The 26,666-nt window shown below is 31.7% G+C and overlaps 11 protein-coding genes across 11 annotated transcripts; 4 read left to right on the forward strand and 7 right to left on the reverse strand.

Annotated features, from left to right (window-relative positions):
- Window positions 1-105: 105 nt before the first annotated feature.
- On the forward strand, window positions 106-1,965 carry FG386_002956 (AAA superfamily ATpase; the record flags this gene model as incomplete). The annotated part of the gene is made up of 1 exon (XM_067342641.1): window positions 106-1,965. The coding sequence occupies one exon, from the start codon at window positions 106-108 to the stop codon at window positions 1,963-1,965; it is 1,860 nt and encodes a 619-aa protein (XP_067197460.1).
- A 59-nt stretch (window positions 1,966-2,024) lies between these two features.
- On the reverse strand, window positions 2,025-3,218 carry FG386_002957 (yyaF/YCHF TRANSFAC/OBG family small GTpase plus RNA binding domain TGS; the record flags this gene model as incomplete). The annotated part of the gene is made up of 1 exon (XM_067342642.1): window positions 2,025-3,218. One exon carries the CDS (start codon window positions 3,216-3,218, stop codon window positions 2,025-2,027), a length of 1,194 nt encoding a protein of 397 aa, XP_067197461.1.
- A 309-nt stretch (window positions 3,219-3,527) lies between these two features.
- Window positions 3,528-7,388, reverse strand: FG386_002958 (uncharacterized protein; the record flags this gene model as incomplete). Its single annotated transcript, XM_067342643.1, has 1 exon — window positions 3,528-7,388. One exon carries the CDS (start codon window positions 7,386-7,388, stop codon window positions 3,528-3,530), a length of 3,861 nt encoding a protein of 1,286 aa, XP_067197462.1.
- A 443-nt stretch (window positions 7,389-7,831) lies between these two features.
- Window positions 7,832-8,695, forward strand: FG386_002959 (uncharacterized protein; the record flags this gene model as incomplete). The annotated part of the gene is made up of 1 exon (XM_067342644.1): window positions 7,832-8,695. The coding sequence occupies one exon, from the start codon at window positions 7,832-7,834 to the stop codon at window positions 8,693-8,695; it is 864 nt and encodes a 287-aa protein (XP_067197463.1).
- A 126-nt stretch (window positions 8,696-8,821) lies between these two features.
- On the reverse strand, window positions 8,822-9,193 carry FG386_002960 (uncharacterized protein; the record flags this gene model as incomplete). Its single annotated transcript, XM_067342645.1, has 1 exon — window positions 8,822-9,193. One exon carries the CDS (start codon window positions 9,191-9,193, stop codon window positions 8,822-8,824), a length of 372 nt encoding a protein of 123 aa, XP_067197464.1.
- Window positions 9,194-10,239: 1,046 nt separating this feature from the next.
- Window positions 10,240-10,737, reverse strand: FG386_002962 (uncharacterized protein; the record flags this gene model as incomplete). The annotated part of the gene is made up of 1 exon (XM_067342647.1): window positions 10,240-10,737. The coding sequence occupies one exon, from the start codon at window positions 10,735-10,737 to the stop codon at window positions 10,240-10,242; it is 498 nt and encodes a 165-aa protein (XP_067197466.1).
- Window positions 10,738-10,934: 197 nt separating this feature from the next.
- FG386_002963 (uncharacterized protein) lies at window positions 10,935-12,418 on the reverse strand (the record flags this gene model as incomplete). The annotated part of the gene is made up of 2 exons (XM_067342648.1): window positions 10,935-11,319; window positions 11,379-12,418. The coding sequence occupies 2 exons, from the start codon at window positions 12,416-12,418 to the stop codon at window positions 10,935-10,937; spliced, it is 1,425 nt and encodes a 474-aa protein (XP_067197467.1).
- A 292-nt stretch (window positions 12,419-12,710) lies between these two features.
- FG386_002964 (syntaxin 5A protein transmembrane domain or GPI at C-terminus) lies at window positions 12,711-13,685 on the forward strand (the record flags this gene model as incomplete). The annotated part of the gene is made up of 1 exon (XM_067342649.1): window positions 12,711-13,685. The coding sequence occupies one exon, from the start codon at window positions 12,711-12,713 to the stop codon at window positions 13,683-13,685; it is 975 nt and encodes a 324-aa protein (XP_067197468.1).
- Window positions 13,686-13,775: 90 nt separating this feature from the next.
- FG386_002965 (uncharacterized protein) lies at window positions 13,776-18,257 on the reverse strand (the record flags this gene model as incomplete). Its single annotated transcript, XM_067342650.1, has 1 exon — window positions 13,776-18,257. One exon carries the CDS (start codon window positions 18,255-18,257, stop codon window positions 13,776-13,778), a length of 4,482 nt encoding a protein of 1,493 aa, XP_067197469.1.
- Window positions 18,258-18,758: 501 nt separating this feature from the next.
- On the reverse strand, window positions 18,759-22,199 carry FG386_002966 (protein kinase domain; the record flags this gene model as incomplete). Its single annotated transcript, XM_067342651.1, has 1 exon — window positions 18,759-22,199. The coding sequence occupies one exon, from the start codon at window positions 22,197-22,199 to the stop codon at window positions 18,759-18,761; it is 3,441 nt and encodes a 1,146-aa protein (XP_067197470.1).
- Window positions 22,200-23,398: 1,199 nt separating this feature from the next.
- Window positions 23,399-25,438, forward strand: FG386_002967 (uncharacterized protein; the record flags this gene model as incomplete). The annotated part of the gene is made up of 1 exon (XM_067342652.1): window positions 23,399-25,438. The coding sequence occupies one exon, from the start codon at window positions 23,399-23,401 to the stop codon at window positions 25,436-25,438; it is 2,040 nt and encodes a 679-aa protein (XP_067197471.1).
- Window positions 25,439-26,666: the final 1,228 nt, after the last annotated feature.

A 26,666-nucleotide genomic window follows, 5' to 3' on the forward strand; every position in this document is an offset into this window, starting at 1 on the left:
TTTATTTCGCGTCACTTGACTTCCATAAGAAATAAACATGCGTTTTGGCGCCCCTGTTTTCATTTTTAAGGAGTAACTTTATGATTATAGTTCCACAAAAAGTAGATGAGAGTCAATGAAGCGTTCCTGAACTCAGAGACAATATTCCTCTTTAGAGGATATTTAAATAGTATATTGTCTGAGAATTTGAGTAATTTTGTCTATAACTCAACAACGTTTAGCATCTACAGAGAAGAATTGGACTCCTTAACAAGAAGCATAAAGGATATAGTATTATTTGTAATAAATGACGAGTTAAGAAAGACAAATAACTCTGAAATTAATAGTAGAGTGCTTATAAATGATGTTATTATTAATGAAATTATTCGCGAGGAGTACGTTTCGAGTAAACTTCAGGTTCTTGCACTTGAAAACTTAATTGAGAATAAGCTAAATTCTATAGTTAACGGTTGTAAGAGCAGTACAAATAACTTTATAATATTTGAGAATCCGATACCATTCACAGAATTTAGCCTATTTAAAGATACAAAAATTGATTATAATGAAAATTCGGAAGACGAAACAAATCAAGAGGATAATGAAAAAAGTCAATATGTCGGTATTTGTAACTCAACTATAAGTAATTCATCTAATGAAATTAAAGAATCTATTTGCAGAGTATTAACAAGATTTATTGAAAGGCTTTATATGGATGAAAAAGATTTTAATCTTCACTTTATTTTAGTTTCCCCATTCTCTAAACCACCGAAAGATTTGTTAAGGGATGGAATGATTCAAGTATGCTTACCTATTGAATGGGATACATCAAAGAACAATATGTGTATACTTATTAGAGAGGTTTTTAGTGGAATAAATATAACTGAAGATATTGTTGAACTAATTATAGCTTCTGTTTCTAATAAGGGAAATATTCTTTCAAATTTATTAGAGCTATGTTACGATATAAGAAATTCGCAAATTAAAAAAGCAATTGGGAGAAGACTTTTAAATAAGGACTCTTTAAAGGTGAATGAAATCACTAAAATAAATATTAGAGATATTGAGGAATCAATAAAAAACTACAATTCCAAAATGTTTAATTTAATTTACTCTTCTTCAATAGATTCGATAGTATCAATAAAAATTTCTATTGATGAAGATTTCATTGGACTTGAAAAAATAAGGGATTCAATAAAAAAATCAGTTGCTTCACTAGAGAAAGAAGAGTTTAAAAGTTCAAATTTTTACTTAAAAGGTACTGATGATGAATATTATTATCCAATAACTTGGTTTCTCTGGGGTGTTACTGGTAGTGGTAAAAGTACATTGGTGAGGAGCATCATTTCATTGAGTCCAAAAGTTAGAGTTATTATTTGCAACGTCGTTGAGATAATCAGCCCACTTCAGGGAATTACTACTAGGAATCTTAGAAAGATATTTAAGAATGCACTAAACTCTAGACCTTGTATTTTAATTTTTGATGATATAGATACCTTCTTGGTAATGAATTCACCAAATTCAGATTCAGAGGGTGAAACTAGATTCAAAATACAAACGGAGTTATCTGAAACCATTCTTCTTTTACTTGATTCAATTGTTCATAACACTTCTATTGATAACTCAAAAATCGATGAATGTTTGAAATATTTTGAAGACAGTGATTTGAATGTTGAATTTGACTTTACAGTCACTAATTTGGTTAGAAGAATTCCGGGATTAATGGTAATGATGACAGGGAAACAAAACATAAGAAACTATCCAAAAGAATTAATTTCAAAGATTCAAAGACACTCAATTCTTACTTTACCTTCTATTAAGGAAATTACAGAGTATTATGGCAAAAGTGGGAACAATGAAATAATTGAAGTTCTCGAAGAAATAAAAAATGAACTAGAGGAATGTGGCTCAAAGGCTTTCTTAAATGCAAGTGAATATGAATTGCTTATTAAAGAGAAAATGTATGAAAGAAGAATGAAGAAAACATGAATTATTCAGTTTAAATATATTCACTATTATTATTAAGACTAATGAAGAATCTAAACCATTCATTTCTTTCCCGAATTAGTTACGTTAAATTTAAAGAATATGATGTCTCCATCTTCAACAACATAGTCCTTTCCTTTTTGCAAGTACTTACCAGCAGCCTTTACTGCTGCCTCGCTACCAAGTTCCATTAAATCTGTGTATTTGTAGACCTCCGCACAAATAAAACCTCTTTCAAAGTCTGTATGTATAATGCCTGCTGCCTGAGGCGCCTTAGTTCCATTTCTTATTGTCCAACACTTAACTTCATCTTCACCAGCAGTAAAGTAGTGAAGTAAATTCAGCGCCGAGTAACCCGTGTTAATTATTTTGTCAATCATACTCTTAGTTGCTCCCTTCTCCTTGATATATTTTTGCTTCTCCTCCTCTGTTGATAACTCAGATAATGAAGCTTCAAATTCAGCACTGTATGGAATTATACATCCATCTATATTTTCTTTCACCCATTCCATTATTTTTGGAAGAAACTTATTTTTTTGTCTAATGAAATCCTTTTCGGATAAATTAACCAAATAAACCACTGGTTTTGCAGTTAAAAATTGATGTTCGTTTAACAAGTCAACTTCATTTGATTTCCAGTCATTTTTACTACTTATCCAATTTCCTCCTTCTAAATGCGAATAGACGTCCCTTAAGATTGATAATGCAGCAAGTTGTTCTTTTTTAGTGCGATCTGTCCCGTTTTTAGTTATTTTGTTTAAATCTGTTATGATCTTTTCTACTCTCTCCAGATCCTTCATTCTTAATTCGTTACTTATTGTTTTCAAATCTTTTACAGGGTCAACCTCACCCTCTGTATGTATTATTTCATCGTTTTCAAAAGCTCTTACAACATGGTATATTCCATCCACAGCTTGAATATTTGACAAAAAGGCATTTCCAAGTCCTTCCCCTCTATGTGCCCCTGGTACTAGACCTGCTATATCAAAAATAGTTAATGTTGCTGGAACCTCACTCTTCGGGCTAAAATGTTTACACAAGGATCTAAAACGGTCATCTGGAACATTCATTCTAGCTTCATGTGGTTCAATAGTACAAAATGGAAAATTTTCAGCCGGAACTGCCTGTTTACAAAGTAAATTAAAGGTTGTTGACTTTCCTACATTCGGCAATCCTACTAGTCCCATCTTCAAATTCCCTCTTGGTCTACCAAGAAGCACCTTAACCTCCTTTTGTTCATTCTTCTTTGGTGGCATTTTTAGGTCCTTCTTTAAAGATAATCCTGCAGTTACACTGCAGTATTGCTTTCAATAGTAAAATTTTTCTATCTTACACTTAGATTTACAAATACCCTGAAAAAATTGTATGATTTAAGAACAGGTTTTTGGCGCTCTTTGTTGAGACATTTGTCAATGAAGGTGCAGGGTTCCTTGTGAAAAAGAAAAGGGTTTTTTTTAAAGATACCTATTATAGCCTGTTATAAATATATAGTAATATGCGAATCTATATTAACTTAATTAACACTAAGGTATACATGAAGTAATTGATTCTTTTTCAATAGTTTATTATTTGAATAGGCTCTCTTTAATGGGAACTCCCTCTTGTTGTAGATTAAGGCGAATTACAATGTTCATAGTTGCTAGTTCATTTGATAAGTACCTGAATATGTACGGGAGGCTGATTATTCTGGACGGGAGCTTGCAAACACGGCAGATAGCTACCGAGGGGATGTAATTGGAAAATTTACTATTCGCGTGGACTTGCATTTGATTTTTCTTGGCTACGGGGGAAATTATAAGTCCACATTTTGGGCAAACAAAAGCTCTATGTTCATCTGAACATGCCAACAGTCTATCCACAAGAATTGAACTGACACCATATGAAATTAGTGAGTCTCTTTCCATTTCACCAAAACGTATACCTCCGTGTCTTTTCCTGCCTTTAACAGGTTGTCTAGTAAGTGCATCAATTGGTCCAGTTGCTCTGAATTGTGCCTTGTCAGCAACCATATGACGAAGTCTTTGATAATAAATGACCCCTATAAAAATGTGACAGGGAAGTTCGACTCCTGTCATTCCGTTGTATAATGGTTCGCAACCGTAATACTGGAAGCCAGCTTTTTGAAGAGCCCTCCCAAAATAATTAACAGTAATTTTTTCGTCCATACCATCTTTTTTGTTCGAATCTTCTTTTGACAAGTCGTCTGTAATGTTTATATTAAAAGGAGTAGCATCCAAATTTTTAGCACCATGAATACATGCTGCTTTTCCACCCATAGATTCTAAAAGCATACCAATAGTCATACGGGAAGGGAAACCATGTGGGTTAAAAAGAATATCTGGAACCATTCCAGATTCACTAAATGGCATGTTTTCCTGTGGCCAAAGCATTGACAATATGCCTTTTTGTCCATGTCTGGAAGCGAATTTATCTCCAACCATCGGATTTCTAACAATTCTTAGTTTAATCGAAACCTTTTCACCGTAAATAGATGAGCCTGATGAATTTTCAATACTTATACCTGAAGATTCCTGTTGGAAATCAACAGAAATACCGCTTGCGATTCTGTTAATTTTCTCAACATAGGCATCTTCATCATCTTGATATGTATGAACAATTGCATTGCTTGCAATTCCTTTATTCTTAGTTGATGACATATTCTCAACTCTGCATAGGGGCGAACCCTTTGTTAGTTTTTGACCGACATGTGGAAGTCCATCTGCAGATAATCCATCTACAACCAATTTTCCATCCATTCCAATATTATGAAAAAAGTATCCCTCAGCCTCGCTTTTTTTGGTAATGCTTGGTGGGGCAGCATGAATAATCTTGGTCTTATATAAACACGCATGGAACATTCCTCTTTCATATGAAGACTTGTTCAAAATCATAGCGTCTTCCATATCATAACCAGAGTATGACATAACAGCGACTATTGCATTAGTTCCTGTTGGATACTCTGAGAAACCAAAAGAAGAGTATCCTTTCGTAGTAATTGTGGGTTCTTGTGGAGTTATAAGTCTATACATTTTGTTATCTGTTCTGTATTGATAACTAAAACATGGAGTACCCATTGTTTGCTTTAACATTTGACATTGGTACATATTCCTTGGACTTTGATTATGGTGGGCATATGGAATTAAACTTGCCGTAATAGATAAAATTGTAGAGGGATGAAATTCTAAATGCGTGTAATTTACAGGTATTGAAGACAGAGTAATATCATCATTCTTTATAAACTCCTTCAGCTGCTTTAAATCATCCTCTATTTTGTCATTATCAGTAACAGGTTCAATTCCTATTAGTCTTTTTTGAATATGTAACAATTTTATTGAGTTTTTGGCCTCCTCTTTTGTGACTGCAATATCCATCCAAGGTTGTCCTAAAGGTCCTATCCAGTCTACCTTTGATGATTCAAGATGCAATACTGGTCTTACAAGTCTACCAGGTGCTGTGAAAATGAATATACCAGAAAACATGCCTGAATCTGGAGGAATACATGCAATTTCAGAATGTATTGGAAGAATTAGAGGATCTGTCTCCCATTTTAAGTTCCTTAGTTTGTTTTCCCAAAATGAAAAATCATCTCTCGGAATATGAAAAATTACTCTACCATCAAGCATTACAGGAACAGACTTTGTTAAATCGGGAGAATAGATATCGTCTCTGGAGGAGCTTTCTAAACCCCAAATCGTTGAAAGTGAGCCAAATCCATCATCGCATGGAATACCATACGATATCAAATAATTTCTAAAGCGTTTAAGTGTCTCTTTAGAATCCCATTGTGTTACTGGAATGCAATCCTGAGAAAGATGCAGGAGTAATCCACATGGCTCACCATCAGGGGTGTGTACGGGGCAAAGAAAACCCCAAGTTTCGCCGGTAAGTTTTCTTACTTCCGTAGTTTTCATTGTCGTAAAAAATTGTCCTCTGTGAACTGCTCTGAAATGAGACAAAAACCTATTAAAATTTAATCTGTCAGCAACAACAGTCCAACCGGAAAGTTGTTGAATATCCAATTGCGTAGTTTTAACGTTACCGGTTGCCATGAAATACTGGAGTCTTTTTGGAACCATAGACACATTTTTGGTTAAAACTGATCTAAAATGTGACATATCTCTTAGTAATTCAACACTATCCTTTGAATCCTTACTTTTATCACTGACTCTTGATTTAATTTCAACGATGTATGTAGTTCTTATTTTTTGCAACAAGGTGAACATGGCGTCCTTAAAAATAGATGAATAAAGGCTTCCTGGAGACAACAATTCTTGATAAGAAAAAGAATCAATTGATTCTTCCCTAATTTGCTTTAGTTGCAATTTCAAAAGTTTAATGAACATAAGTATCAAACATTCAAGTTTTGAATTCCATTCTTCAAGATGGACCAAGACATAGTTGTCAATTAGAAATCTACCTGCTTCATGGTAGAGACTTCCTGGAGGAAGATGAAACGAAACACTCTCCCAAACTAGCTTACCAATATGATGCAAATATCTATTTTCAAGTATATCAGTATCCTCAAATCCTTTATTAGCAAATGAAATTGAATTGAAGTCCACATCTACACCAAATGTGTTATTCAACCCCCACTCTAGTGTAATCATGTTAACTATATTAAACAAATTTTCATCTTTTGGATTACAGTATTGTAAAACTTTGCTTTTTAAAGTATCAATGTCATAAATAGATCCAATTGCCATTAATAAAGGCCAAAAAGGCAACAACCACTCTTGTCGATTCAATAAAACTCTATAAACACATTGATAATCTGTTGTACCGTATAAATAATTAGCTGTAGATGTTCCATCATCTCTAAGAGATCTAATCAATACTGCATATTCTGAACCAAATGAATCAAATGTTGCGAATCTGGGTCTCTTTAATCCAATAGGATAGTTGCAACGTTGTTGAATTACATATCTTATTGCTCTTTCGTTTCCATTTATTATAAAATAGCCACCAACTTCGTTAGGGTCTTCTCCATTAGAAACTAATTCCTTCTGATCCATTCCAAATAAGTGGCAATTTAAACTTTTTACCATTATTGGTATTGCCCCTGCATAAACTGAATGCCTCGTAGTGGTATCCAAAACGGGGTTGTGGCCTTCAAATTCTAGCCATAAAGGAGCGGAATAACTTATGTGACCATTTCTAGCATACTGTGGAGTCATTTTTGTACCTGAAGATTCAGAATTCCCAAAAATTGGCTTCCCAATTTTTGCAGAGGTTACAGATATTCTAAGATACTCAGTTGGAGCATATGCAACGTTGAGTTCACAGTCATCTTGCAAAAAGCCTGAATCAACGTACACTTTTGGTAAATTTTTCACAATATTCTTAATCCCTACTGATAGAAATGTATTAAAAGATTCTATATGTGGCCAAACGGCTGAAAGAAGTCTTTCTCGCTTCTCATATTCCATCTCTCAACCCATTAATTTTTACACTATGTAAATCAAATTAAAACAGGAAAATTTACCTTGCATAACAGTGTTATCGCCTTAGTTTATATTTATCGTAAAAAATATTATTCCTCCTTTCGATTGTTTTAGTCAAAAATTTGACCTTTTCTTTAGCATTTTGACTAAAAAGCTTTATTTGCATACCGGTTGACCATTACCCGCCTACTCGTAAGTGTTATCAAGAACTCTTTGATATTACAAGAGAATACTTGTTTTTTTCCCCAGAGAACCAAATACAATTTCTAAATTTAAATGGGATCTTTTGAATTTAATTATTAATTGTAACTTAGATCCACTTTTTTGGTCATTTTATGTGCCTCTTGAATTACTTTTAACTGGCATAAAACGTTGAAAAGGTTTTGGAATATAAATGTTCAAGTTACTTAGAAAATCACATTTAAATTATGGATATCGATGATGATGAGTACTTTCAACCATTTATTATCAGAACTTACAGAAGTTTTTTCAATGTTTCCCTAAGTAAAGTATTGCTCATTTGGAGTATAACAGGTATTATTTTCAACTTGTTATTTTTCTTGTTTTTAATACACAGGAAAAGACTTATATTTTCAATATATTCGAATAATTCTGTCATATTTAATATTTATATTTGTACAATGTTAAGTTCGTTTTTATTCTCATTGTTAACAACTTTTACTAATTCGAGAAGATTAGCGATAACATGTTTAGTATTGACCTCTTTTTACCTTATTGCAACTCTTTTTATGATTGGAAGGGTTAATGCTATTTTTGTCGATGAATCTTCATTCGGGAATAAGTGCCTCTTTGGAATGGAATACTTTTTTGATTGGGAAAAGCCTTTTATTTCTCAGTGTAATGAGAATAATAAAAGAATTTGTATATCAAATGACGATTTTTTGAGCACATATCTCATAGATAATTGCAGCATGCTTATTTTAGGTAATAAGAATAATTGCGATAAGTTTCAGGATGAGTTAATATCGAAGAAGATAATAAGTGGTTTTGTTAAGATTTGCACTGATTCCGATTCTTTGAGAAATGATATAAAGTATATACTAACAGTGATTTACAGTCATATAATATTTATGTTACTCACTATACCAGTCGGGCTTTGTGTATTGAGGGTAATTTATTCCATTTATTGTATTATTACAGTTGGAGGTACCGGTTGGGAACACAAGTCCGCAGAGGAAATATTTTTTTCTCCCAAGTACTACTATTCAAATAAAAATTTGATAATTCCCTGTAGATACTCTTTAAACGGAAAAAATTACTTAAGGGTCTAGTTACTACTTTAATTTTTTTTTATTTAATAAAGCTCAACATTTTTTAATTAAGTATATTATTTTATTTTACTTAAAAATGTCGAGGAATAGTCTCCTATCGTGTAAAAACAGGTGGTAAGAATGATATTAAGAATTTAAGGTGTAATTTTCAATTATAGACTTACCTCCTGGAATTGACCCCGTGATTTCTTCCATTGCTTCTGCATCTATAGAGTCTTGAAGAATTGGCAATACAAATGCTATGCAGAGTGAGATCAATGTAATAATAACTAGAGGATTTTTGATGAGTGAAAGTATATTTGAAAATAATTCAGATTTACTCTTCTCACTTGTAGAGTATAGAGGTTTTATGTTTAACTTATTTCCAGATATCTTTTCTCCTGGGATTCCGGACAGGATATCAAAAATAAATTTCTTAAACAAAAGTATACTTTCCCCATTTTTAACTTGTTTGAAAACCTGAATTTCATATGTATCATATACTAAATCTGAATCCATTATCCTTAGTAGATAATTGCCAACAGGAAGGTTTGTTCTGGAAGAATTAGAATGATTTTAAGAAACTTAGAGAACTTACATTTTGAAAAAACCACTTTGATTTGGTCTGATTTGACCGGGTATACCAGAAATAAATATTCTTGTGTTCTCAAAAGAGTGGCCAGGGGCTTCTATTTTCCCGTCAATAGTTAAATGATCTTCACATTTTGCACAGTGTAAACAAAAAAAAATATTTATTCTTTTTTTTGTTAGTAAATGAAACATATAAATAGCAATAAAAGCTTTGAAATAACTTACATTGTGCATATGAATATAATTTTGATTTTTCCATTCATTATAAGTTTTAATAATTAATACATAAATGTTATTCCCTTTTCGAGCCGATGTTAAATTTAATACAAAGAATCAAAAAAATTTCCCTCCAAAAATTTCTTTACATGGCTCATTTAAAGCAACGGTAATTGAAATATTTATTGAGTTATTTTTATCTATAATTTTGAATATAATGATTTGTAATTTAAATGAACACTTTCATTAATGAGATCTAGTAACAAAGTTACTTTTAAAGTTATTCTTGTTTCAAGTGAAAACCAACAATTTAAAATGTAAGCTTAAATTTTAAGTGATACTTTTCATTCAAAATATTACTTATTTCATTAGATTCTCTGTACCTGAAGATACGCCGTTCATAGCATTTATGAGGTTTGTTTTTGAGCAGGTAAGCTTTACATTTAAACGTTCTTACATGTTATTATCTAAATCAAATTATATAGTTCAGAGTTCCACATGAAAACAGTGCAATTATAAGTTCAAATGGTGTAGAGATAGATCCAAAAAACACAGCGAGTCAGATATACTTAAAACATGGATCAGAACTACATATTATAAAAGGAAAAAGCAGTTAAATGTTTAAAAGCTATACTCTAAAATTAATGTGACACTTTTAAAATAACAACTATTAAAGCAAATGTTAATGGTTTGTAGTTTTCAATATAAAAATAAATCAAGAAGAATATATTTATCCCAAAATTTAAGTTTTTCTTTTCTTACTCACTTTTATTTTCCTCTAGGTTTTTATATTGCGTTAAAAGCTCTTTCATTTTTACAATAAATTCTAACTTTTCATTAACCTGCTTTTCCAATTCATCGTGAATTTGATAATACGCTTGAATAAATCTAAGCTTCTCTAATACGTGATTTATATTAATGTATATTTTAACTACTTTCTTGATGTAGGAAGGATCTAATACTCCATTTCCGGAGTTTTCTAGTAAAGAAAGCACCCCAATCTGGAATTCGTTATTCAATTTACCAAGCTCCCCGCATAAATCTTCATTTGATTGATCATAAATTAAAGTATCGCTATCTAAGGGTAAAATTGATATTTCAGAAGATAACTGAGTACCAAAACAAGTGAAGTTTCCTTGAATGCATGGTGGGGGTTTAATTTCTACCTCCATATTATCACTATCAAAAAGATGATAGTATGGAGGAGGAGGTGGGAATGAGCAAACGATTGAATTTTCGGAATTTATTTCTGCCATTTCTATATTTGTCAAGTCCTAAATGTATTTCAGTTCTAACTAAGCAACTTGGCGGCTAGTCAATATAAAGTATGCCGGTAATAAGCATATTTTCAGGTGTGACTGATTTGTTTACAAATTTAGAGTAGCGAACATCTTTAAATCCGTTTTTTGTAAGCCAGTGAAGCCTGTTTGTAATTTAGTTTATATAGTAAATTTCAACTTAAAATTTCAACATACCTACATGAGTCGAGTATATATTTTGCTTTGAAACCAAAATCGCTTTTCCAATCGTTCGCTCCTGTTGCCCAGGAAGAGATTGTGATTATAAATTTAAAACAATCCTCGAAATTTTTAAAGTATTCTTTGTATATTTCCATGCTTTCAAGTAGTTCCAGTCCACAATGCTGATCAAGTGTACATTTGTGATGGCAACAAGGAGACATTATTATCCTTAGTTTTGAAGGTTTGTTCATTTTATTTTTAGATTCAAATGGAACTTTGAGACCAAGGTCAAATCCACTTCCACATAGATGTTTTGAAATAATAAAGACATCTTTTATGGGTCTTGCAATGAAGTTCTTTAAAATAGTTTCTTCGATTCTAAATATTAAAGTAATGAATATTTAAACGGTGAAACAATTTACAGATTTAAAACTTACTTTGAGATATTAGGACCACCACCATTTGACAGATTGTCCAATATATATCTAATTTCCTCAGTGCAGAGTTTTTCTGCTTCGCACCTGCTTTTAATTACATTTGAATTTGAGTCAAATATCCAAACACCAGACTCGATTAAAGATGTTATGATCCAAGGAATGTTCTTCACTGAATCCGAACCAAAATACATACTCTTCTTCGCAGTAAATTCAGTTTCGTCTTTGTTATTGCAAATTGATAACAACGATCCGAAGTCGAATAGTTCGATATCCAATCTAAGCCTCAAAGGTGAGATAGAACTATGGGCTTTCTCTAGTTGTTTTCTTCTGGATTCTCTATCAATAATTACACATCTCATCTTATCTCCACTTTTGATTTGTTTTTCATTACTCATTTCTTTAACAAACCAATATGTCAAAATAGCATTTCCTGCACCAAACTCCACGATTAATGAGTTTCCATATTCTATAATGTTTGGTTCTTCACAGAGTTTAAATCTTTTTTTTGATTCCTTAGCGATATTTATTGCTTGTATCTCATCTCTATTCAAATTTTCAAAGTCGTTATCTTCTATATTTGTGATAAAGTGTGGATTCTTTCCAAACCTTTCCTCACATTGCAAATGTACAAGTTCAATGTAATTTAATTTGTCCTTGGATATACCACTATTATTCTTATCTTTGTTCTTTTCAGGAGTATCAATATTTAACGTAAAATCATCATTTTTTATACGTGAAATCTTCTCGCAAAGCTTCGAAAGCTGCTTTGGAGGCCTTCCATTGTGAAAATAAAACGGTTGACTCGATTCATATGCAATATCCCTAATTCTTGAACATTTTTTTATGTGAGTTCTAATTTTATCAATGGAAACTAAATGTCTTCCATCGATAAAACAGGGAACTTTTAAGGATTTTAAGCAGTCATTACTTTTATATTCCAAGAGATCGTTATGTAAATGGCAGTAAATGGAATTAGGAGCCCTTTCAAATTTACAATTTCTGCATTTCGACCTAAGATAAAAGGAACATGTTTCTTTCATTTTATATATGTTTCTATTTGATATATTTCATTTGTGCACAATTTATAAATGTATGTTTATTATATTTACGACCACATTATAAAACTAAAAAAGCATTCTAGTCATTTTTACAGAAATGCATATTATTACAAAAATTAGTAAAATCCCGCCTAAATTTATAGTTGAACCACCCCATTATCTTTTTTAGAGTTCAAACTCATTTTCTGAATTCCGCCAGCATGTATGTGATAAGAAGGAGTGTAACAGAATATAACATTATAGATAGAACAGAGCAACACATACAAACTTCAAAATGTTAAGTAGTGACCGTACTGCAGATCTCTTTAATTTAATAGAAAAACATGACAATTCTAGTGGTGGTTCAGGGAGAGCCGGGGGTTCGAACCAATCAAATAAGTACTCAAATTCAATGCAGGGAAGTCAATTCAATATGTTGGCTTCTGATATTAGCCAGGAGATGAGTTCTACTTCCTTGAAAATTGAAGAGCTGAATAGATTGGTGAAGCAGAAGGGAATTTTTAGAGATAGATCAAATCAAATTCAACAGCTAACCGATGAAGTTAGATATAGCGTAAATGAGCTCAATTCAAAATTGGAGGTGCTTCAACAGCATGCAAAACAAGGATTTCCATCATCCGGAGGATACTACCAAAGTAGTCAACATTACTCTACAATGGTAGAAACCTTGAAAGCAAGGATGTTGGATATAACTAGGGATTTTAAGGATACATTACAAAAAAGGTCAGAAGTTATACAACAACAGGACTGGAGAAGGAATTTATATACTTACACTTCAAGCAACAATCTTTCCGCGTCATCTAGTACTAGAGAGACAAAAAACTCTTTTGTAGCAAATGACACAAAGTACTCTAAAATGAGCAGGACTGCGTTTGACATTGAAAGTGGTGGTGGTAATGATCATGGTTTTGGTTCCAGAGACAATTTTGGATCATCACAAAGTATGCTACAAGAAAACGGACAATTTTTCTCATATTCGAGATCTAGAGCGGAAGCAGTTGAGAACGTTCAAAGAATGATTGGTGAATTGGCTCAGATATTCCAAAAAGTTGCTGGAATGGTAACACAACAGGAAGAGATGATTCAGCGTATAGACGAGGATATAACTAACACTTTCTCAAATGTTGAACATGGACATGCAGAATTGTTAAAGTATTATCAATATGTAAAATCAAACAGAGGTCTTATAGTTAAATTGTTTTTGCTATTAATTGCATTTATATTATTTTTCGTAATTTTCTTAACATAGCTTTTTTTATAAGCGTTAAAGCTAATTAGATAATATTAACAGTCATATATTCACATTCTTATCATATACCTAGAAAAAGGAAATTAAGCTTTATTTCTGATGCATATTTTTAAGTTGTTCAACTATAGTCTCCATTTCTTGAATGGTTTCAGGTACCTTTGATTTTTTCTTGGAAACTATTTTCTTTAATTCTGCTAACACTTGTTTCTGCATTTCAATAGATAAATCCAAATAGGATTCAATTACATCGCCAAATACAAATCCCCTAGGAGTTCCTGAGCAATTGTACTCAAAGTTATAAGGGCTTCTAGAACTCTCATTCAGTTTCCATCTAAATGGAGTCGAATCATTATCACCCAAAACACTTGACACCCCCGTAAAAGAGGGGGAATTAGTATTTTTTATAAACAAGTTCCTTAGGTTCCTTTCTTTTGTATTTACTATTTTTCCAGTTAGTTCCAGTTGAGAAATCCCTATTTTAATAGTCTCTATTATTGCTTCTTCTATTGATATTAATTGAAAAAATATGTTCGAATTTTTAATGCTAAAAACTGTATATATTCCTCCTTGAGATGTACCGAACATAATTTGGTCTTCACAAAAATTTTCAGTTACACAGTACCCAAATAAATCTGTATTATCCTGTAAATTCTTGGTTTCTGGATAAACATTCATAAAATTTCCTTTTTGAAATTTAGTTACTGACTCTCCAACATGAAAGTGAGAAATACATGACATGGTAGTTAGGGTTTCATCATTTATCGGATTCAAGTTTCTCATTAAAATTCTTAAATTTCTATTTTCATCAGAAATCAAATACATGTTCTTTTCCAAGAATATTCCGTCAATTACCCATGAAATAGAGGTATCTCTGCAAACTTCGTGAAAAAAACCAGTATTTCTGTCAAATTCCAATAGTCCAACTGATTTCATCAAATCCCCTACTAAAACTAACTCGTCATTCCAAATTTTGATAAAAACTATCATTGTGTGGGTGGAGTAGTGGCTTCTTTTCTTCAATGAATACGAAATTCTTTCGGTATCTGTATCCAGTAATTTGTTTAGGTTGTCTAAACCGGAAGATGAGGGTTGTGTGCTATTTGTAGGAATTGTATTAATTAATTCAAGACAAATAATAGTATTCTCAACAGAAACTAATAGTATTCTTCTTCTGAATTCGTTTATTACGAAAGGAGATGTAGTAGTTTCATATTTTGCTGCTTCATTTACCTCAACTACTTTTTTGTCGTTGATCTTAACTTCGTATAAAACAATCATACCCAAAGGCTCATGCTTGTTTTTATCAAACTTTTTTCTCTTATTTGGAGTTTCTTCATCTAAACCATTAATTTTACTCGTTCCTACAGCCAAGAAGGGCTTTGCATGTTCAAGGTCACCCGTAGCTCTTAAACGTATGTATTCAATACAGGTGGGGTAAACATTCTCACCTAAAAGTTGAATATGTTTTATTTCAAGATCTGTACAAGATATTAAACATAATACAGCAGTTATTATTCTTGGTTTCTCGAAGAACTTGTCATCCGACTTTTCTGGGGAACATTCTTGAGCATTACGTTCGAATTTATTGCTGTTTGAACCTTCCTTCTGATAAGTTTCAATTATACCTACAACTGCATGCATTTTCAAATCATTTATGTAGCAAATCTTCTCTGGAGTGAAGTTTAATGGAATATTCCTACAGTTGTATCCCTGAAAAGTATCAATCAAACCAAGTTTCAACCAACTTCTTTGTTTGATCTTTTTTGAAATTGAATAACATTTATTCTCTTTAGTATGTAACCCCATTACATTGTTGGTACTTTCATCACTTTCCTCGTTATTTAAATACAAAATATAATTATTAGTGTTGTTACTCAGAACCTTTTTGATAAGTTCTTTATTTTCTTTAAGTTTAAAGGGTAATTTTACTTGACAAATACTTTGTATCCAAGAAGAATGAACATTATAAAAAGACCAAATTCCCAAGCCTTGTTTTAACTTTCCTGTATTGTACGACCAAAACAGAATTTTTGGTTGATCTGAACAAATGAAGAAATACCTATTCAAGCCTTCTTGAATATATATTTCCTTAATGTCTGAAATGTAGATATTTGAAACCTTCCAAGTATTTTGGTGTGAAAAAATATTGATATTAAAGTCAACTGCTTCATTTGATTTTTTACACATATTTTTAAGTATTTCATCAAACTTAATGTATCTTAGCTGTAGATATCCATTATTGGTCCCAATTAATAGGCAAATGAATTTTTGGATAGAAATCTTTTTATTCTTGTGCTCCATCTTTTTCTCTAAAATAAATGTTTTCAGGGAAGTTATAATCACATTATCATTAAAATCTGTTTCAATGTATGAAATAAAATTTAACTCTGTTCCTTCAAGTTTATTTGTTGAAGTATTGTCAAAGTATAAGCAGAATAATTTGTTCCCATCCATCCAAGTGCTTACGAACACGAGTGTGTATTTTTCTATTGACAAGATTTTTAATATACTTATTTCATCCGTATAACCGTATGAAAAGTCATACAATAGTTTCATTTCATTTGAATTCACACAATTAGTTCCAAGTTCATTATTTGAATCACAATCTATTAGTTTAAATACATCTTCTCTTTTAAAACAAGATATGACCTTTATAATATCATTCTTGTTGAATTTGCAAATTAAAAGGAATCCACTTGAAGTGGTCATAACAAATATATTTTTTACAGGACAATCATCGCATTTTTCTATAAATTCTGATTCTATATTGCCATTTTTATTGCGTTTCTTGAAATAATCTGCTAGTAACCATGATTTGCCATTTAAATCGTTATTGCCTATTGAGAATATTCCATTTTGAGTAACTTGAAAACAGTATTCATCTTCAAATTTCAATATTTTAATAGTTTCTTCTGTACTTTCAAGTCCAAGTAACTCAGTTTCCTCAAAACTCAACACAAATTTTTCTTCAGGGTTAATTATATTCAATTCTGTACTCAATTCAATATTTATTTGACTTTCATCTTTCATAATTAATTCTTTGGATGAAACACTATTATCCTTGTTCCAATCCATTTTTAAACATTTGGTTTCGTTTACATTTGTAACTATTATATAATCATTTTCATGTATTTGAAACAATTTGGAATAATAATTTAAGCTTGAATTGTTTTTAAAATACACATTTTGTAAACTAATACCATTACAAATGCTTTTAAGTGTACCATATTCACCAAATCCACACGCAGATATTAACGATATGGGATTCTCGCTGGTGTCTCCTCCATACTCCTTTTCCTTTGTGGTTTTATTGACAGTTTGGTTATTGGTGAAGAACATATCTTTGATTGGACCAATATTTGATATTATATCCAATATATGAAGTTTATTGTTCTTGAACAATACCACCATAGAATCGGATAAAGTTGAAGAAACGAAAAATAAATTACTCTCCAGTTGAATTATCCTTGAAAATGGTGCATATTTTTTGATTATTTGAACATTAATTCCAATAATTTTATTAGGTTTATTTTCTTCAAAGGAAATGAACATCATCAATAATCTTCCCATGCTATCCATAACTAACCATTTTGTGTTATTCTCCAAAATGATTACACCAGTAATCGACATGTGCATTTTTCCTATTCCCATTCCGTTAAACCTTCCTGAATTGTAATATGCCTTGGTTCTGATTATTTCATCATCCTTTAATTTATTGGGAATAACTTCCTCCAAAGATTTATATTCAACGATTCCATCACCAAATAAAAAAAATCCTCTCGCTACCTTATTTTCTTTTGCTCTATCGTAAAAAGGAATAATTCTAGATATATTCTTTTCTAGTACTAAACCCAAGTTTGAACTATTTGTCCACTTCTTTATATCTATTGGAAGTTCTGTTACCTTCATTAATCTCGGATCATTACAATTCCCAGAGTCATATATAACTGCCATTAATGTACGCTCGTTTGAAGTCGTAACCAGACATATATCCAATACAGAAGACTCAGATATTCTAAGAATCACTGGAGAAAGAAACTTTGTTCTGAACTCACCATCCTTGTTATTTTGTTCAGATCCAACTAATTGCAAGCATCCTTCGTATCCAAGAACAATTATTCTTTGTTTCTCCGCATTAACCATCATTTTTACAAATTGAGATTTTCTCAAGTTTTCCCTATATAGCGAAATGCTATCCATTACATGAAAATGCAAGATTTTTTCATTTCCTGATTCAAGAAGGTATGCTCTAATTATTATTAGTTCGAACTCCCTTGTAAATAGTGCGATGTCATCAAAACTCTGGTGTCTGGGACGCCATATATCAAACTCTAATACGCTCTTGTATATCTCTATTCTACCAACCATCCTTAAAATAGAGCAATCTAAAGTATCCTCTTCATTTTTCTCATAAAAACTATTTATTCCGCTAGTTTCTATTTCATAAACTTCTAAACAATTCGTTTTAATTGCTAATAGTCTATTTATGCCATCCCCAAACAAATCTACCCTCAAAGTACCTATAATTGAATTCGATCTGAAGGCCGTTACTAAATAGTTATATTGAGACATTGTGATAAATCATTTCCCTCCAGGGTTTATTAAAAAACATCAATTAAACCTATTCTTTTTTTTGCATCAACTCTATTTTTCTCACAAATTACCTTTTCAAAATACGAGGTTAAAATTTGAAATAAGGTTACCGCCATCTGATTGCACCTTTTGGACAGCGAGTATATAAATATTTACACGGGATACCTAAATATGAGAAAAACACGGAGATAAAGCAAATGACTTAAAGTCTTATTAGCTTCCAGAATTTATAAAAGAAAGATGTATACAAGAAAAAGTAAGGTGTAATTGAGAATTATTCACTTTTGAACGATGTTCCTTATATTTGTGTCACTATGCAAATCCCTTTTGTATATAATATAAACTATTCTATGTCACACACATAAAAATGTAATACAAATAATTTAAAATCATTTAACTAGAAGAGAGAAAGTACTTTCAAATAATATTTCATTATAACTAATTCATATATTGTGATATTGTTAACCTTATCACTCCTTTCTATTTAACGCCACCTATTTTATACTGATTTATATGTCCCAATTGCTTGAGAATTTTATTCTCATTATTAACCAAATAGTCAAAAACTTCCATAGACGAAGCTCTTACTTCAGGATTAGGTCTTAAACACATTAGTATTAGATTATATAATGATTCTGGAAGCGGTGGTATCTTCAATTCATGTTCTATTCTATTCGAATGTATCATATTATAAAGAGTAGAGTGTTTACAACTATCTTCAGTGTTATCTAGAATATGTTGCAGAGGAGTCTTCTTAGTTAATATTTCTAAGAATATACATCCCATACTCCACACATCAACTTTCTCTGTTGCATTTGAATTTGGCCTTGCTGGGTCACTACACCCAACAATCTCAGGAGGAGCATATTGCCAAGTAACAGCGGTACAACAAGTAATAACATTATAATGCAGTTCCTCTGCGTCTCCAAAATCGCAGATACGTATATTGAAGTTCTCGTCTACCAATATATTGTTTGACTTCAAATCCTTGTGAACTATTTTTGGTGATAATGAATGCAAAAATCTTATTGAATCAGCAAGTTGATACATTATCTTGAATTTATATTCGACGTTGTCACGGAAAGTCTTGCTACGACTATTATTTCCATGTATTAATTTAAATAAATCACCGGTTTTAATATATTCAGTAACTAGCCAGATCTCATATTCATTAATCCTAATCCCACCAATAAGGCTCAATATGTTGGGATGACGATTACACCTATATAATAATTTCCACTCAATATAACATCTATACCTGGACATAAGAGGATCAGAATCATGTATTTTTCTCTGCGGGCATTTAACTGCAACAATCTCACCATTATAATTCGCCTTATATACTGTGCAAAAGGTACCTCTGTTTATACTGTCCCACTCTATTCTCTTTCCTGATTTACAATCTTTTGAATAATTTGAATTTGCTTTGTTCTCATCTTTCTTATTTCCTGAGGAACTGTTATCAACGTTATCATTCTTCGTAGATGCCTTTGGTCTCATTAAAAATTCTATTTGATTAACAGACATTTCCTTAGGAAGTGTTGGGAACTGATTAGGATCTGATAAAAGTTGATACATTTTGTTAACGTGCATCTTTTTCAAGTTATGTTTATATATATTCTCTTCTTGTAAGTTACTATTTTCTTTATATCCCATAACATTGTTATTCATTACCCCATTGAATCTCACATTGCCAAAGTTAGGCCTTAAAGAAGACTTAACTATTCCATATCTACCATTAATATACATCTTTTGAGAGACGCTATCATTCATTGCCGAAATGTTACCACCATTACTACAGTTTGAGGGTACATCTTTGTTGCCTAAATCAGGCCCTCCCTTGCCTGATTTTTGCAAATTTTTGCTTACTGTAGAACCATCAGAAGGAAAGTTTAAATGGAACATAGGAAATTGATTTAAAGATGAAGAAGTTCCACCACAATTACCCGAATTAAAGGACCCGGATCCTTGTGGCAAAAGAGGTAAAGCAACGGGTGTATAAACTGTCTCTATGTATTCATTACTCGGTAAAATGCTAGCATTTCTAGATGAATTTGAGTCTAGTGCTATTCCACCACTTTCTATATCATTGCTACGTAAATACGACAATCCTTTAAATTTGCAAGAATCATTACTTGAAAGTTGTGGTGCCACTGTTCTGACCTTTAAGTTACTTGAAATATCTCTATATCTAACCAATGGGGTAACAAGGTAGTCCAAGGTACTTCTATAATTGATAACTGGACTTGCTTGTGGAATAAATCCTTTACAAGAATTCTTATCGGTGCCTGAATTTTCTTCCTTTATTTCCTTATTTAAAGAGATCTTTTTTGATGGTTTTTCTTTTGCATTACAGTTGCTAGTGACACTGAAATTATCACTAGATGTGGTTGTCAGAGACAATGCATTTGTATTCCCAACTTCAGTTTTAACTATTGATTGCCTTAAGTAATTTTGTTCATCACTTTTTTTTGTCTCTGATTCATTTACACTTAATTTATTGGAAGCTTCAAAATCTAAAGATTCTAAGGCATCATATTTAGTATTATCCTTATCATCATTGCTCACATTGCTACTATCATTTCTGCTTTTGGTGTCCTTTGTATCAGTTTCATTGATACTGCTTAAATTTAAACCAGAATTTGAACCTGAAACATTCATATCTTTGAAATTTTCTGAATTATCTAAGGAAATATCATTACTTGATTGTAATCTTGTCTTTTGACTTGCTTCTGTTAATCCAAACTCATTTGTGAGATTAATATTCACGTTATAGTTCCCTTTATATATTAATCTGTGATTCGGTACATGTGACAAATTTCTATATGTAACTAAAGGAGTTCCAAATCCTAAATAATTAAAATTGGAAATGTCGCCAATTCCAGATGAATGTGAATATTGCTCTTTAATAGCTCCATTTGAGCGAACAAAAGGTTCTCTTCCGGGTTGTACAAAAAATCCAGAATAATTTTCTTGAGAATAAAGGGTACTCTGCCTCACATGACCTCCAATTGAACTATTCTTATCAGCGTTGAGTAATTCTACCTTATTATGAACATAGGCTGGCTTGTAGATTGCAGATTTGACATGTGGAATTATCCTTTGATTAATTAGAGGGGTATTATAAAAAATTTGATTATTATGACCAGAAACTGGGACCATAAATTGAGAAAATTTTGCGGAGGAGGAAGGGACCAAAACAGGATGGTTGAAACCAGGATATACAATGGTGTGATCTTTACTGTTTTGAAAAGGTTCAACAGATTCATCAGAAGTGTTCTCTTGATACTTAATGATCTTGTTTCTTACAAGATGCTTAGCATGAACCGGTTTTCCATTTATATGAGCAACGACCGGGAGATACGACATGCTACTGCCTTTATTCCGGTCTATTACAGAATTGTTTGAACCTGAAACGTTTTCTGAAACAGCTCCATTAACAGCCAACTTCCCACTTTTTTTCCTATCCCTACTTGTTGATGCCAACCTAGCACTTTTAACAGTACTGCCAATTTCAGAGAGTTCCTTAGTCCCTAAGTTTACATCAACCTCTTCTACATCTGTGTCCAATGCTACAGTTTCATTTCTATTCTTGTCATTAGTAGTACTAGGAATACCACTGAACATCTGCCTCATTTTGCTCTTGTTAGAAGTGCCACCTCCATTTGAAGGAAGAAAATTTCCTATATTAGAAACAGAGCTTCCATATCCAAATAAGGACATAACATTATTTGCAAAAGACTTTAAGGCTGAATCATTGCTTGTCAAGTTGCTGTTTCTTTCAACTCTATCCTTTCCCGGGACCATTTTTTCCCCCTTCATTTTTACATTTATATTGGTAATGCACGCTTTAGAGTTTTCATTTATGACAAAATCTTCATTGCCTGAGATTTTTGTGCTTCTTTCTAATGTGCTATACATTTCCCTTTCCCTAATTAATTATGACCGATATGTAAATACTCAATTGTTCTTTTTATTGTACCTACATTTAAGTGTTCCTCTCTCTCGTTTCATCAATATCTTTTACTTACTCAAAACGTTCTTTTACTTTCTGCTCCCAATTATAGACCTTAAACCGGCAAGATTCGTCCTTTAACATGGAGAGAGACAGCTGACGTTGTGTGGGTTTGTGGCATTAGTTACATTATCGGGAAGTGGACGATAAATCTTTCGTGAATCACATAAAAAAAGAGCTCTAAATACCAACTCAAATGAATTTATGGATTGAAGTAATTTTGAATGTTTTACTCAGTACCCATTAATCTTCGAATCTTTTTAAATTATTCATTTGTTTTATTTTCAAACAAAGTCGTCGTTGGCGCCGAAACTTTACTTATGCCATGAGAAATATACTGTTAGCAAGTATTTTATTAAACACGGTTATTGTTAGTGTTTTTTTGTTACCGTGTGCATTTTCGAACAGGTGTGACAAATTTTGGTTTTAATAAGGTTTATTACTCCAGAGAGAATTATTATTTTTGTTTTCATGTTAATTTTGTGAGTCTGTTTTACTAAAAATGCTCGTATCAGCTGTTAAGTTCATTTTAAAAGGGTTGTTTTAGTTGTTAATATTATTATAATATCTTTTTTTTAATGGGTAATCCACTTTTTGCAGTTACTGCACGATGTTTTGCTTCAGAGACGAATGTGGATAAGTGAGTATCGTAGTTTTGTGTTGCTTTACAACAAATACCTGTCTGAATATATTTGTTGTTTTAAAAAGAAATACTTTCAAACTTTGTTGTTATTAGATACTCACATATGTTGCAGATACTTGTGGTGGAGAGAAATAATAAAATGTTAATATATGTGTAACCTTCGAGTTACAACGGTAAATTATAAATAAGAAAACGAACAAAGGATTTTAACAAAGTTAACAGTTCACCTAAAGTATTTGATATATCATGTAAAAAATATAACAAAACGCTAATCTAATATTACTTGTTGCAAGCGGTAACTGAAATTGAAGATTTGGCTCCACTAAACTTAAAGGTAATTAGGAACTCACAAAACGAAAATAAACTTTAATATATATGAATGTATGTATGTATATAACGTACACTAATTTCAGTATATAATGAATCAATAGTTTTAATGGTTTTGTATTTAAATTATATGAGATGTTGCTTAAAAAGAACCTTAGGCTGCTCTTTGTGTTGAATTTAGTATATTCTTTAGCTTTATTGGCACAATGCCAGGGAAATAAGTATAGAGTAAATTTAGACAGGCTAACTAAGGCATATCAATATCAAAAAAGTGAGATTGAAATTTACTTTACCGACAACATCGAAAGTTCGGAAAATGAATTATCACAAACTTTTAACTTAAGTTCAAATAGGCTCACCTTTATGAGACTGGGGAAAGAAGAGTTTTTGTGTGATGTCGGATTTTCACCTAATTTCATAGAAAAACCGTCATCTCTTCGATACAAATCGTGGGAGGAAATGGATGAAAATCTAAAGAAATACATAAAAAAGAGCAAGATTTCATGGTTAATGGAAAGGTGTTTCAACTTTACAAAACGAAAAGATATAAACAATAATTTACACCTACAAATTGATATATATGAAATTTGTTTTGGCGTTTCTATTAAACACAAAAAAATTATAACTGATAAAGAAACGGAGACTAAAATAATGGATGGTAATTTTCGCTTAATAGGAAATTATTTGCCAAATGAGGATATTTTTCAAGAGAACGGAAGAATTACTCAATTTTACAGAGATTATTTGTATGATTTTAATTCAAATAAGAATTTGTCAGCTACAATAAACTTTAGTTGCAATAATACCTTTTATGGCATAAGGAGGGTAACAGAAGAAGTTCGAGATGAAATTGGATCAATAGTCAATGTAGAGTATCAGGCACCTTCTTTCTGTATTTGGAAAGTAAAAGAAGAAGTGGGAATTGACACAGTTGAGAACTTGGGTTCACTTTTACTTCCTCTCGAAAATAAATGTCAAAACTATACTGACTCAAGCTTTTGGACTTTTGAGTTATGTAATTTTTATGGTGTAACTCAATTTATAAGGGAAAGCTCTAACAAGATATCTAAATCATTTATTTTGGGATTGAGTCAGAATGCATATTCATTTTTCAACTCAACTTCTGAGACTGAAGATAAGTTGAGAAAAACTTTGGTTTCTAACTATATTCTAAATAGGACTAACAGCGAAATCAATAACTCTAACGTACCAAATTTGAATTTTAAACTGGAACCTAGAAATGTAGATGAAAACCTTGGTGACAGATATGTGCCTAACAAATATGTTATAACCCTGACTTTATATAACGGTACTATTTGTGAGGAAATTGGACGGAAAAGAAGCATTAAACTCGTTTATGAATGCCCAGAAATGTTCGAAAAACATTCAATTAATTACTTCAAAATAATGAATATTGTTGAAAAAACTCCTTGTGAGTACGAAATGCTCATACAAACTTCAACTATATGTTCTCATCCCTTGCTTCTACCTCCAACAAATCTTATTAGCGATAATGTTAAGTGCTTTCCAAGAAAATCAGTACTTGACAAATTTTCAAGTAAACAAAAGATTTACACGGATGAAACACTAGAAGCGATTAATATAAGTGAATATAGAGACAACGCACTCGAAGAAGTTCCTATGGAATATATACAACTATTTTTGGACTATAAAATGAATTATCCTCATTTCTCTCTAAATACTTCTCTCAAAGTTAGGAGAATGGATTCTTATGACCCTTTATTCAATATTGGGGAATTGGTACAACACAGGTGGTGGAATTACTATGGCGTTGTCGTTGGGTGGGATTGGAAGGTTTCTGCCCCCGGTAACTGGGTTGATAGGGTTTACAAGAAATACCCCATAGAATCTAAGAAGAAGCCTCACTACTTGATTTTAATACACAAGAGTGATATATTCATAAAAAACACATCTCCAGTTAACCCAATTCATTCCAATTTCACACACTCGTACGTTCCAGAGATCGCCCTCCATAAGATAGACTTAAAGGACGGCATAAAGTTTGAACACACAAACATCATAGATAATCCATATACGAGTCGCTACTTCTCAAACTGGTCAGAATCTCAACAAAGGTTTATACCTAATCTGAACAGCACCCTGTGGAAAACTTATCCTAGTGATCTTCAAATCACACAAAAAGATGAACTATAGTTATTTGTTTCACCTAGAATCTAGGGAGAGGACTGCACTGTAGTGGTTTTTTTAAAACTAACAAACTAGCTAAATTCATGTAAATATTGTGAAAATCACAAGAAAAATGTTATAAATCTATTTTTAATGCAATCTCATTCTCTATTTTCTACCCCTCTTTGATCTTCTCACTATATTTAGACGAATTGTTTTATACACAACTCCCGCAATAAGAGCGCTTTTACGTTTTGTCTAGGATATACCACTTGATGGGAGTAATAATGTAATACAGTTAGTATATTGGAATTTATATACCGCTGGTAATAATAAATGGGAAAAGGGTTGTTTCGTAAATTTACAATAAGTATGAGATTTATTATTTGCTCGAGCGAGTAGTTTGAGAGAATGGATTCTTTTTCTGGTTGGTAGATTCATTATTTTGGAATTTAGTGCTTTGGTTTTATATTTTTGGTTAATTCTGGAGTTGAGGAAGTAAGTTTGGTCTGATGTTGGTTTATTGAGCAGTTCCAGTATACGTTTGAGACTTTTTTTTTTTTATTTCCTTTCCGATGGAGTGATGTTTCAGTTGACTTCTGTAATTCAAATCCAATCTTTTTCTTTGCTTTTATGTTGGATCTATCTTATTGCAGTTATTTTTTTTGGGTAAAGAAGTACATTCTTTGATTTTCTTTGATTACTAGTTTAAAGTATTGTGTTCATATGGGGTCTAATTTAAAATGTCAAATGGATTTTTTTTTCCCTCCATCTCTCTATACAGACTTAGACTATTTCAGTGTTAAACTACAGTTTTTCTTCAGCAGTGGCAATTCATTTCCAAATACAAGTTTTGGGCGTCTAGTATATTATAATCCCTTATTCTTTCTTCTTTGGTCATATCTTCCTTGGATGGTCAACCAGTGGTTCTTTTTTGATAATCTTCAGATATTCATGTATTTGTACTGTTTTATTTCCACTTTATATTACTGTTACATTGTGCGTATATCTGAGTAATTATTTTTGAATTATGGTTTGTCTAATAATACCCGATTTTGAGTAATATGTAATATTTCTAGTTTGGTATTTACTTTGATGTGTATGATTAATTATAAATATTGATTATGGCATTTTTATCTACTCGACTCAAGATTATTAATCCTATTAGAGAATTATTTCCTGAAAATTATATATTTAATGTTTTAAGTTTTCCGTCAAGACAACTTAGTGGTATTCTTTTATTTATCACATGAAG

Source organism: Cryptosporidium ryanae, assembly GCF_009792415.1.
Source record: "Cryptosporidium ryanae isolate 45019 chromosome Unknown contig_6, whole genome shotgun sequence".
NCBI classification, from domain to species: domain Eukaryota; phylum Apicomplexa; class Conoidasida; order Eucoccidiorida; family Cryptosporidiidae; genus Cryptosporidium; species Cryptosporidium ryanae.